Here is a 14,009-nt window from a genome sequence, read left to right as displayed (position 1 = left end):
CTTGTTCTTTTTTTTCACTAAACACATCAATCATTCGTCATTACGCAAAAATTACCTCAGTCGATTCGTTTAACTTTATAAGTAGTTCAACTACATTTTCATACTCGTAATAACCCTAATCTGCAAGAAAGATAACCTAACGCCGGGATTTTTAGACAATTGTCTCGAGTGTGGCGGCTTCTCACTTTGATATGCACAAACAAGCAAATTACACTTTAGGGGAAAAAATGAATTAGCTTGCCAGTCTGTTCTGCCATCTACAGAGCTTCCCCAAACGCACCACCATTCCCTGGGCTAAAAGCTTTGATTGATTGGAAAATGATTTGCGTGTTATCCAATTGGGAGCAGAACAGCAGTCAGTGGGCACTCCACAGACCGTTAGCGCTTAATAACAAAATGGTCATTTGCACCCTCAGACAAGTCTTTGAGGAAAAAAGCTGATCAGCGCATAGAAAACTTAAGCTAACTATTTGGCTTTCAAGGGCTAAACATGCATTATGCATTACGCACAGCCATATTAAGTCTTAGATCATATTAATAGTTTCCAAGGAAATAAATCGCGAAATTAGTGTACCTGTTTGGGTGTTATTACAAAACATTTGCTATGACTTCTCTTTGGATTCTAGGAGGTTCTTCGCAGCCAACTAAATGGGCTGTATTGTAGAGGGAGTTGTCTTGCAGTCAGAGCTGAGGGCTTAACGACCCAATATCTTTAGTGCTGGATGGATGCTAGCTTTAGCTGGGTTAATTTGGGGGAAAACGAAGGTATGTCATAAAATTAATTCTTCTTATTACAGGTAAATATCATACATGTAAGAGATACGTGGCTATACCCATAGCACCTGCTTGTTTTGGATGTTCTTGAAGATGTGTTGGTCGCTCTGTGATACAGTTTTGACAGCTGCCGTACACAGGACGGTGCGATGCAACAATCAGCAGAGCCGCTAACGTCACGGCTGCTGGCTAAAGAGCCAAGAACTCCGGAATAGCTACTTTATTCGTTAAAAAACGCTCATAAAGTCAGTCGGTAATGCGTATCTCCGGAGAATATGGCATTTATTTGGACATTTTTTTAAAGTTACCGAAGCTGCTGGGTTGTTTCTTTTTCGGTCAAGCTAGCCACAACTATAAACACGCTAACGGAGATGAACTTTCAAAATATATCTAACTCGTTCGTGCGATGTAAAGTATATGTATTTTAAGTAAAGCCCAGTTCCGAGGAGGGGAATAGCCACATTACAGAGTTACCACTTGCAATTTATATATTTATTTTATCTCAGTATGAAACCTAGATGTCTCTGCATTTGAATATTTCCATAACACACTTGAAACGAAAATTTAAATATAAACATACAAATTACATTTGAGTGTAATTTAACCGTTTAATACTGACTGAATACAGCAAGCATCCAAATTGGATATTTTATTTTCAGTTTATTTGCGATTCGGATTATCGATGTTCTTTTACTGCAATATAAATGTGGGTGCATTTATTTTGAAAACACAATTTGTCGCCGGAAATGGGATGTGTGTCGCTGCCTAAAGACTTCATGCAGTTCTGTCAGATACCTAGCTAGCTAGCTGTCTGTATGGCTAGTGTCCGTTTTGTTTTGGTAATGCCCTAGCGTGTCAAACTCGCTTGGGCGAAGTTTATGGTTCAAGTGCGGGGTTTTTTGTTGTTGTTTTTAACTGTTAGTGTATCTGCGTTTGTTGACAAAAGTGAATGCGGCATTGCCAGCTAATTCTGCTTTGCTAACCCATCAGACTTTGTATTTTTCAGCAGAAGCCCAGTTTAAAAGTGGCAGAGCGATGCAGTGAATATGCTATGAAAGACTCCGAAGAAGATTTGGGGCTTCGTTCGGGTTATCCCGGGGCACTTCCAGCCACCTGGAGGATCGAGAAAGAACCCCAGAGGAGACCTTTCTGATTCCTAACTTCTTCAACCAGACTTGGTGTTGTATCTGGAAGTGTGGACGATATGGCCAGTCCACAGGAGACGGATCTGTGCTATGCGTGGGAAAAGTATATGGACTGTAGACTGCAAGGAGCCGATCTCCAGGTATGGCGCTTCTGGCAGGAGTGTAACGTCAGAGATCATTCTTTGGGTGGTGGTGCTGCTTACTTTTTACAGGAGCAGGTCCTTAAAAAAGATGATGTCATTGTACTTGGGAAAAGGTCTGAAGACAGCCATGTATCTTGTTTATTCTGATAGAGACAAATTATTTGTTTTCAATCACGATACAGTTGCAAAACCGGTTCTCTCCAGGATTTCATTCAAAGGGCTGAGTCGATACGAAGTTAGTGTGCTTTCTATGCTTGAATAGCAAGAGTTTGTTCTGTGACAGGTGCTATATGAACGCTTTTAACCTAGATAAACTCATGAATAAGGTAATCTTATCCAGAAATACTTTGCTTCTCATTTTTGCCCTCGCTGTGCCGAGGTCAGTGTTCACTAACACGTTTAGGCAAAATGCTCCAGTATGAATTTTGTGCAGAATTATACATGTGCATATGAAAAGTGGGTAAGGGGAAGAGTCACTGACTATCAAAGAAAATGACTTCCGATGTGTTTTTGCATATACCTTAAACCCTCTGGTTTACCTTGGTGGTCCCCAGATATCATTTAAGTGGCCAGAAATCTGGCTGGTGCACACCAGAGGCCTGCGTAGGCCCAGCATTAAGTCACTGCACAGAGGTGGAGGCAGGTGTAAACCACAGATTATTCACTGTTGGCGCTGCATAAAGGTGCTTTGCTTTCTATCTCATTGTATCCTGTGCATATGTGGTAGCGGTTCTGAAAACTGTCAGATCTCTGCAGCTCTTTCATCCCCCTCTTTCTGTCAGGGAATGAACGGCATCCAGATCACGAGACTTGGATTAGGTTCAGACTGCGGATCTAAGAGTACACACTCGCGCGCACACAGAGGCACACTCACTCATAATGTACCCCATTACTTTTGATTAATCATGTGTGATTTGTCCTTTTAAAGACAGACCTACTATCATTTTTAAAGCTAATTAGTGTTTAGAAAGCCTTGAGGGTTTATTCTCTCTTGGAAATAATGACTTCCTTCCTCCATAGTCATCATGTCTTTGCTGGTGTAGAATGCTTCATTGCTTTGTTAATCACATTAGTCTGCATTAGGATATCAGCAGGAGGAATGGTGCTGGCTTTTTCTCAGTTGTTGCAACACTTGGAGTGTGCCAGGCAGGCTCAGCCTTTCTATTACTGGTAACTTTTGTCACTTGTGACGAATCTCATGGGACAACTGTGTGCGCTCCTCCACCTGTCAGCTTCCCAGTGATCAAAGTGCCATGCAAGTCTGTGTGTAGAGAGATGGTTAGGTGAGCACAGCTGTCCTGTCCTGTGTTATGATCCTGTAGCTTGTCCTCCTGATTGAGCCTGCAGCACACAGATGCAGCTCATTCCGCCAACCCCGTCAGTGCAAGAGCGTCTACTTTCCATCCTTTTCACCCAAAGTGACATCTTCTGTTCATGGCAGTCAGTCTACAGGTAAACACAACAAAGCGATCATGGGAAATGTCCAACCGTTGACAGAAGCAAGCCTCTGTTGTGCTGCTCTGCATCCATTTCTGTGATCACACCTTCTAGAGAAGAGGGGAGGGAAAACACAGCTTCTCCTGCTGCAATCAATAAGAGAGCACAAAAAAAGGTGTGAAATATACCGGTGTTGCAGCAGCTCCTCACTTTTATCATCTTTTATTCATGCCTCTCTCTGCTTTTCTTCTTAAGGTGTTTCAGGACTAATTTCACACCCTGTATTTCCATCATTTGTTCACAGCGCAATCACCGTGGTCATTAACATAAGTGCTGGGTGGGCTAACCCTGACCGATGTGTTCCTCTTTCTGTTTCCTCTTGTGGCTCGATCGTCACTCTCTTCTGAGAAAGCAGACAGTGCGAGTTTGTTTATGCTCCACGTAATCACAGATTTTTATGAAGCTGCAAAGACAAAAGACATACAATTTCTCTATGATTTATATTATTTATTTATTTATTTATTTATTTATTTATTTATTTTAAATGCCACAAGGACGACCTTAGATGTGGCCACTGAAATTTGCATACTTATCACTGGTAACTTGAGCGTTCTTAATGTGGGTGTTAGCTTTTAGTGTCTCAGAGTTATGCACTCAACAAATATCTTGCTTCTTTGTAGGATTTAGCCTCACAGTGGGACTGTGACCTGTCCAGGGTGCACCCCATCTCAAACCCTATGACAGCTGAGATAGGCAGTTACTAAAAAAAAATCAAAACTGGTTAGAGTAGAACGTTTGGATTGATACTGCTGCCTCTTTTTGCCCCTTGTCACTTAGTTTCTCCTAGTTTGCACATTATATTACCATTTAGATGACAGCAATATGGCATAACCACAGCCACTTCTTGTGCTGAATTGGTGGTATTTACCAAGGGTGTGCGCATGTATCATAGCTTCAGTATAACAGGATTACTGACATTAAGCTTTTCTATGCATTCATTCTAATGGAGCCAAAGCTACTGAATTAGTGTGATCTGCTACAAAGAGGATATTTCGAAGGATCCGAAAGGATATTTTTCATTCAGTCCAGTCTCTCTGAATCTTGATGAGCAGAGTCCATTTAGCAGAATGGCTGCCTGGCGAGGAGCCAGGCAAGAAAACAGGTTGCCTGTTGATAGTTAAGTTTCATTATGAGCTAACAGGATGTTTCAAAACACCAAAGTGAGGTGTTTGTAGCACTTCTCTTTTTCTTGCTTTTTGGCACAAAGGGGGTTCAGCTAAGTGATCTCTTTGCTTGCTCTGTATGACTCCTGAACTACTTAAAATTCCATTAACTGAACCAGTTGGTCTTGAATTCATGTAAGGTCCGCTTGGCTTTAGCTTTTTTGCATAAATGTGGATAACCAGTCTTTTCCTGCACGGTGGATGAACACATCTTGTGAGTTATGGTTTTGGCAGTTTACAAATTATGGGCTGTAGTGTTAATTACACTGTCTGTGAGGTGTCAATTAATATGTGACAGCAGATACTTTTGTTTAAAGCTGATAAAATGGTATGTTTGTTTTGTTTTAATTGTTTTTATTAATTATTTGTTTTAAATAAGGACAGCCACACATTCCACCCACATCACTTGTTATTACTTCTCCGAGTTCTGTTCTGTGCATCTCATTCATGCTGTGGTAAAGCACTGAATCCTTGTCTAAAGAAGATTAAACTTGTCGAGCAAAGCATGAGGCAAAAATGTGGTGAATACTAAAAGGAGAGTAAAGATGGCAGTGCTGCTTTACTTTCATCCCCAGTGTTTGTTATTTGGCTTGTCAGGACTGAACAGTGAGGGGAAAAAACTGTGCCATCCTCGTATTTTTAGAATATTTTGGTTAAAGGCTGTGCTGTCAATGTTATTTCTGTGATTGTATTAACTGAGACCTTATGCTGTGCTGTTTGTCTTGCAAACGATTGAACTCATAGCAGTACAGGAAATGTAATTGTAGCAGTAAAAATGGAAAAATAATTAATTAATAATAATGGATTGGATTTATATAGCGCTTTTCAAGGCACCCAAAGCGCTTTACAATACCACTATTCATTCACTCTCACATTCATACACTGGTGGAGGCAGCTACAGTTGTAGCCACAGCTGCCCTGGGGCAGACTGACAGAAGCGAGGCTGCCATATCGCGCCATTGGCCCCTCTGGCCAACACCAGTAGGCAGTAGGGTAAAGTGTCTTGCCCAAGGACACAACGACCAGGACAGAGAGCCTGGGGATCGAACCGGCGACCTTCCGGTTACAGATGCGATTCCCAACCCCCTGAGCCACGGTTGCCCAATTATAGTGTTTTCTTTTCATTTTAGGGTGAAGTACACTAAATGGTCTATAAGGCATATATCTGCAATGCTATATTTAGTTTAACCCTAAGTTATTCACTAAAGAATATTTGGTGGTAATTTTTGAACTGTGTGTATCTATTTGTGCAATGTAAGTTCTTATCGGTGTATCTCATTCATCTTCATAGTAGTCAGAAACGAATGTTCAGTTCTTTCTTACCATAATTGAGATTAGTGATTTTGAAATTTATGTGAGTAACTGAAAAATGACAACCACTAAGTTTATGCTGGAGAGTTCTCGATCTTTATGCTTTCAGTGTTAGTAATTCCTAACCTCGGGTGGTGGGGGAGCTTCTCGGAGGTTGTCCTGTCATACCTAATGTGTCAGAATCACGTGGACCAATAAGATGTAATGCATTTAGAGACCACTTCAAGGTCTTTTCTTTTTTCTTGTTTTAGACTTATCCCACAAATAAATCAGATCACTGAGGTCCAGTGAATTAATTTATTAGGCAGAGGTGGACTTCAGTCAAGATGTAGACGCATCTTCAGCGTCACTGATGGAAGTAGGACACTCCAGAGCTTTTTTGCAAGCCCATCAAAACAGACCGGTAACAGTAATATTACATTTAGAGAAACGCCTAAAAACTTGATTTTACTTTTTCATAGGCCCTTTATTTGTTATGCCTTGTTAATACTGAATCGGATGTCTTTTTACCTTCAGAACTACCTTTATTTTTTGTGTAACTTGCTGAGATTTAAGTCCATATCAACGTGGTGGCATCACGTAGCTGCTGTAGGTTTGCACATGCATGATGCAAATCTCCCGTTCCACTATGGAGGCCATTTGACTTCAAAGAACCTATTGTGAAGAAACCAGTTTTAGGTGATTTGAGCTTTGTGACATGGCACGTTATCCTTCTGGAAACAGCCATCAGAAGATGGGTAAACTGTGGTGAAAAAGATCAGCAGCAACACTGCGGTGTTTAAAAGATGGCTAGTTGACACTAATGGACTGACCACATGTAGCTGTCGATACAAGACAGGATGGATTTGTGCTCTGTTTATGCCAAATTTTAACACTACCATGCAAAAGCAGAAATCGACACTCATCAGCTGGGACACTGTTTTTCAAATTTTGATGAGTCTGTGGGATTTTATAACCTCAGTTTCCCATTCTTAGCTGACAGGAATGGCAGTGTGGTCTTCTGCTGTTTTAGCCCGTCTGCAGCTAGATTTGATGTGCTGTGCATTAAGAGATGCTCTTCTGCATACTTCAGTTGTAAGGAATGGTTATTTGAGTAGCTGTTGCCTTTCTGTCAGCTCAAAGCAGTCTGGGAGTTTTCCTCTGACTTCGGGAATCAACGAGGCATTTTTTGCAAAGAGAATTCCTGCTCACTGGATATTTTCTGTTTTTGTGGTTGTGTGGTAAAATCTCGGTAGCTCAGCAGTTTCTGAAATATTTAAATGGGCATGTCTAGCACAGACACTCATGTTGTGATCAAAGTAACTGAAATCTCCTTTCTTCCCCATTCTGATGCCCAGTTTAATCTCCAGCAGCTCATCTTCACCACGTCTGCATGCCTGAATTCACTGAGCTGATGATGTGATTGGAGGATTTACTTTAATGAGCAGTTGAACAAGTTTATCTAACAAAATGCTTTTTCCAGTGCACCATTTCTGTCCTTCAGTGCTGAATAAACAATAGAAGTTTTAGGATTACTCATTTCTAACATCTGTCAACACAGTAGGTAAATCATTTGATCCTCAGTGATTTGCCGATACTTCACTGTTTAGTGATTCACCACTGAATTTTAATTCAAGTGCTACAGATCATGCCGGATCTGATCGTGCTGTCTTGTGATCATCACACTTTGACAGGCTGCTGTTGGCATTGTTTATCATCGCAATTTTAGTGAAGTTGCTTTGTTGGGCTTGCTGACTGACCATACACTTGTTTCACATCTGCTTTCATTGTTCTGCCCTTTAGCTTCAGCCTGACTCCTGCTCGCTCTGGTCTCCGGGGCTGTTCCAAACCACTGGCTGAATGGATGAATTATTCATCTCTCTGGTTTGGGGTTGAGTCAGATCCCAGCCATTGCTATGCCTCAGCTTTTTCCACCCGGTGGCTTGTTATTAAGTCAGATTCCTCCTCAAAAAACACAGTGTCTCAGGCCACAGGGGAAGAGAAAGGCCAGAGCAGGTTGCTTGGTTTGTAATTTTGACTTAACACCAGCTTGCGTGCTATTTCCCTGTCATGAAAACAATGAAGCAGACAGTAACAGATTTTCATTTCCTGCACAGTGGCTATGCTCAAACAAAGGTCACTGTTTGTGACAGCGAAGATCTGAGAGTAGCAAAAACACCAACATGCTACCTTTTTTTAAATTGTGGCTACCTGATATTTTGCCTGTGTCTTATTGGACGGGGTTGGGGGAGCATTTTATTATGTTATTTATGATCTTGTATGAAAGGATTCTGCTCTCTGACTCATAGCGGAAATGTGTAACGTTAGGGGCTTCTCATGATGCTCATCACCCAAATGTCAAATTAAATCAGCTGAGATCTCAAACTAAAAAAAACAAACAAGATTGCATAACTAACGCTACACGTCCTCTCTCATGAGGACAGGATCACATCGCTTTCCGCGCCTCTGCCAAGTTGTAGACTGCCCAATTATCCAAGCAGAGCTTGAGAGGAAAAGTCTGTACAAGCATGGGTGACTCACCCATCACACTCCCATGACTAGGTCTCCCATGATCACCAATTGGATAAAGACACAAGTCACAGCAACTGTATCAAAGCAATTATGGAAAGTCAGAGTCTCAGCTGGAATCATGTATACCTCCCATGTAGTAGAGAAGGGAAGTCTGATTTGAATCTGTTATTTTTACTTAAATGTGTGTTACTTTAAGCAAATTAATCTTACACATGTGCAGTGGCAGTCCACGAGAGAAGATGAAAGGAAAGGTCGACATAACCAAAGTTACCTGTGGTTAAATTATGTTAATGTATTCTACTGTCGCAAGCAAAACAGAAAGTAACACCTTAAATAAGCGATAGTAATGGAAATCTGTAGCGGCAAGTGTCAACCGACCTGGATAGCCTGCCCACGTCTACATGACAAATGAGCGAATAAAGAAGTCGGTGCAGAGGAAAGGTCAGAACTTTCCTTTTGTTTACAGAGATGTGTTCAGTGAGCTTTGTGAACTGCTGATTTCCCTTCTAAGCTGCATTAATCGCTATTGGCAGTCTCTCCATTATCAAATCACGCTGGCTGCTTGGTGCTGAGTGCATTGTAATATTGGATTAGAGCCTCGGAGGAAAAAACAAACCTTTGCTGGGAGATGTTATCTCGAACCATTCAGTTTCCCTTTCCCATATGAGGAATACAACCAGAACACAGGTACACAAGATAACACGAGGACAAACACAGTCATTTTAGATCCTCATTTCGGAAGATTAATTTAATAGACGGCGTGCACAGCTCCAGCATTGCTTCAGGGCTTATTTATCAAACTAATAACAGTTTTTGCGAGCTTGAAGCTTTGATCTCCTGCCAGTCACCTCCTCTGTTTATCTTTGCTCTCATCTGTTGCTGCATTTATTTCTTTCACCTTTACGCTCTTGTCCACTCTCATGTTTTTTTCCCCCCCTTGTCCTTTCCTGTCTCTCTCATGCTCCATGCATTTCTTTTTCTTCCCTTTCCCGTCTGCTCTGTATGATGTTGTCCAGCCCCCTGATGTGCAGTGACCCCTCCCCCATCCACCCATCACATCAGTGCTTAGGTGGGTTGTTGCCTCAGGTGTTGAAGTATCACCCTCCCTGACCCTCCCTGACCCTGGTGAGTGTGGTCAACTTTGCACCTTCATCATCTGGTACCTCACAGTGTAAGACACCTGCCTTAAATGTCTACATGCTTTTGACCATATGACACACATGTAAAATCTGTTTCATACCATACATAAGCTAACAGAGTAAATAACCTCCTTTTGACAGTTATGACACAGGAAGGAAGTTGACTTCTCGCCTAAATGTAGGGTAGCAGAGCAGTGATGCCAGAAAATAGCCTCAGTCCTTGTGCTAAACGTGATGCTTGGCGTCAAAAGCTGAGGTGTAATAGAACTTCAGCACCTGAATAACCGATGTGAAACTTTTCCCCCGTTGTGTTTCAATCATAGCGTGTGAGAAAATCACACTTTCACTCTAACTGTCGCCAAGTTTACTTGTTAAAGTGATGCTTTACATCACTTGGCTTTATTGTTTTGTCATGTCGTACTGTAAGTTGTGTAATGATAAAAGACTGTTTTGCAATGAATCTGTTCAAGGTGCTTGACATAATCTTTTATCCAAAGATAAAGATCTTTTCAAACTATCGTTGTTTTGATGGGGTTGGGGGATTTAAGGGCTAATACTGGGCTCGTGACAAAAATGAAGACAAATCAAAAACAAGTGTGCTTATTTTCTGCTTTTTCTTTCCAAAATGCGCGGTTTTTCCTTCAGGTCTATGTTGATATATTCCATGCATGTGATTTATCTTTTATTTGAAGGATTTAAATGCATCTTTATATTATTTTTAATGGACCAGCTGTGGGGATTGTCATTTAATAACCATACCTTCCAAAAAGCAGTGTAGGGATCACCCTAAGCTTGTAGATCTTGTTGTGTAATGTAGTATGTGGTGTCTGTTCTTTGGCTTTGTGACCCAGACACTCGGGGCAGCCGCATCAGTCAGGGATCAGTGTTGCCTGAATGAATCCAGTCAGCGGTATCAGATTAGCGGAGGCGTAAAGCTAGCTCCTGTGTAGCATAGGAGACAGCAGTATGCTGGCTTAGTGGTTCACCCGTCTGTTGGCAAGGTATTAACACACTATCCTAGAAAAGTAATGCAGTTAAAAGTGGTCAGATGGCATGTCTTACCGGTAAGAAAGTTCCTGTTGCCTTCCAGCTCTAATGACAGATTTGTGCTTGGCGGTCAGGCTCTGACCGCTGCACTGTGACAAAACAGATTCATCATTATATGGTCTTTGTTTCCCTACACTGATAGATGCCTCAGTACTATTAAGCTTACTACTTTTATTGCTAATATTGTTAATTGTGAACTTTCATAGTGCTCTCCAGTAGGGCAGACCTTTTGTTCAAAGTGTTAATTTTTCACTTTGCTAATAAGTTTATGGAGTTGGGGCAAAGATTATATTAGAAAGATGCTAAAAGAAAATGTGGTTATTTTCATCAAAATGGCATCAGAAATATTATAACTACAGGACTTGTAATTTTGGTAACTTATTTTTCTCTTTGAATGTGTTTTAAATCGGTGCTTTTATAGTAGGAGGTTAGAGAGGAGAGAGAAAATATACTGGCTCCCAGCACTTTATCTGACCTGAAAAATCTATATTGGAGCAATACGCTCACATAATGACATTGGAGGCTTTTACATCACTATTGAATGGACTCTGCTACCATTTCGAATGATTGTAAAACCTAAAAATGTTACAGTAGCTGTCACTTTAAAAGAAAATGCTTTCAGGTCCTCTTTGTTTTAGCACATGTACATAATAACCTGGGTTTAATTTATGTTGCTACTCTTGTGTCTCATTTGTGTGTCTCTGTGTGTGTTATCAGGTCAGCCTTCAGAGTCTGGAGAATTTCCTTTGTCTCTTCCACTACGTGCAGCACCACTGCAAGCACAGCAGCAAAGATGCACTGAAATTCTGGTAAGGTCTCATCACTCTGTCAGTGTCTTAACACCTCATTATAAGACATTTGTGTCACTTTGCCGGGATAAAGCCTATGTATGAAATGAGCTTTCGAAAATCTGGTGCAACAGTGGAATCATATAGACATATTTATTAGCATTATTGTAGGCTAATAATACAATCACTATAGTTGTGTCTCAAACTATGTTGTCAAAATCAAACAATCAAATTTAAGAGAATAAACAAGGCCACATGCAACTTAATGTATATATTCAATTCAGTTCAGTTTTATTAATATAGCGCCCAATCACAACAGCGGTCACCACAAGGCGCTTTATATTTTAACATAAAGGCCCTACAATAATACAATGGAACCAGTGTGTCGTAGATTGGATGCAGTGCAAACATGCAGGAAGTGCAGTTATTTTAGTCCTCTTTTTCTCTGTTTTGGCAAAAGAACGGCAGAAATGACACATTTATATCCTTTTATGTCCTGCCTCTATAGTAGAGGTTTGAGGAATTATGTAATCATGGTGCATTGGCGTTTGGAGTACCTTACTGCATAGATTTACATACTGATGAGGAAAATTGTGGGACTTTAGGAACCTCGAGTACCTCTTTACCTCTTGTTTGTATTCTGTTGAGTGTGGGTAAGTCGGTCTCTCTCTCTCACACACACACACACACACACACACACACACACACACACACACACACACACACGCAGTCTGCCTAGAATTAAGTGGATGCATTAGCATTTGCAATCCACATGTTCCTTCAGCTGAAAAATCATTGTTAAAATACCAAAAATAATGTCCTTGTGTAAAGACGAGCTTGAGGCGTTTTGATGTTTTGCTCTGTGAGATCAATTACTGAACACTAATTTGCTTAATTAACAGAGCTTTGGATTGCATTTTGAAATAAACTCCTTTTACTTTAAATTGTTTGAGCAAACGTGAGTAGAAGTGTTGTTTCTTTTTTTTTGTTGCAAAACTAGAACTGAGAGAGGAATTGAAAAATTTGACTGTAAGCCTTTACAAAGTTCTGAAATGATACAGGAAGATTAGTGACCATAGTACCGCTAATCCTCCAATCACAGTGACAATGTTCACGGTCTAAATATGAAAAAGAGATGTCACAGGAGTATCGGTGATGGTCTGGATTTCTGTGACTTAGATAATGATCAGACAGACAAGATTACAGTGTCAGTCTGTATTGATAATGGTCAAGAAATTAATGTATTCTAGCTGTGTGGTTAACCTAAGATATATAGGTGCTCCTTTAGGTCAATGAAAACATTTCAACTTCTATTAAAACTAATTTACTAAACTAGAGTGCATTGGAGTTCCCTGATTTCTATGGGTATACCCTGCTTAAAAAAAAATTAAAGGAGCTCTTTTAAAAACACATTAGATCTCAAAAAGAAATCATGCTGGATATCTATATTGATATGGACTGGGTAACCACCAAACTGGTCGTGCACCTGTTCTCATCTGTGAAAAGCACAGGGCTCCAGTGGTGGACCTGCCAATTCTGGTTTTCTACAGCAAATGCTAATCTGCTCCACGGTGACAGGCAGTGAGCACAGGGCCCTCTAGAGGACATCACGCCCTCAGACCATCCCCAGTGAGTCATTTGTAGCTCTGGCAGTGCTCATCTTGTTCTTCTTTGAACAAAGGAGCAGATATCGGTCCTGCTGATTAGTTAAGGACCTTTTACAGCAATTTCCAGCTCTCCTTGACTAACTGTCTGTTTCCTGGAATCTCCTCCATGTTCTTGAGACTGTGCTGGGAGAGACAGGAAACCTCCTAGCAATGGCGCATGTCCCCGCCTTCCTGGAGGAGTTGAACTACCTGTGCAACTCTGTAGGGTCCCTGTATCCCCTCGTGCTACCAGTAGTGACTCTGACCCTAGCCAAATGCAAACCTAGTGAAAAAAACAGTGAAAAATGTCCGTGCCTTCCACGTGTAAAACTATTTTTTTTTGTCCACGTTAAATTGAATCAGGTTGAATTTCAGGAAGCGCTTCGGTACTATTACCAAAAATTATTTGTTCAGTCAGAAGGAGTCCAGCATGTTTTAGACAGGCTAGCATACTCCTGTTAGTGAAGTGGCCACATCACTAAGTGCTGTTGAGACGACACCACGAATGCCTGTGGTGCTGGATGACAAGGTGACTCCTAGTCTTCTGAAAAGGGAACACAATGATAACAATGATAAAATCACAGAGCTTCTAAACAAGATAAAAATGGAAGACCTTACTATCTTACCTGATCCAGTAGAATGCCTATGGAGAATACAAACGAGAACGATCGCGCAAAACAACCCTCACAAAAAAACAGTGCCTTAAAGATAGCGGGGCATCTGTTCAAAAATCTGTGTAATGCTTAGACCCTCCTCACCGAAGAGGATTTAATGTGCCATTAAAAATCCAGAAAACTGGACAATAGAGTAATGAAGTGTGTAATACTACTCTGGATGTACTGACT

General features: G+C 40.9%; 1 protein-coding gene across 1 annotated transcript in view; it reads left to right on the top strand.

Annotated features, from left to right (window-relative positions):
- The first annotated feature begins 1,532 nt into the window (after positions 1–1,532).
- The window catches only part of lyst (lysosomal trafficking regulator), a 61,334-nt gene continuing 48,857 nt past the window's right edge, over positions 1,533–14,009 (top strand). The window contains exons 1-2 of the mRNA XM_004559733.3: positions 1,533–2,059; positions 11,448–11,539. Coding sequence (XP_004559790.1) covers positions 1,979–2,059; positions 11,448–11,539 — 173 coding nt within the window. The 5' untranslated portion in view covers positions 1,533–1,978. The remainder of the gene's footprint in view (positions 2,060–11,447; positions 11,540–14,009) is intronic.

The sequence above is a fragment of the Maylandia zebra genome, linkage group LG13, assembly GCF_041146795.1.
Source record: "Maylandia zebra isolate NMK-2024a linkage group LG13, Mzebra_GT3a, whole genome shotgun sequence".
NCBI lineage: Eukaryota > Metazoa > Chordata > Actinopteri > Cichliformes > Cichlidae > Maylandia > Maylandia zebra.
This window is presented reverse-complemented; position numbering and strand designations above follow the sequence as displayed.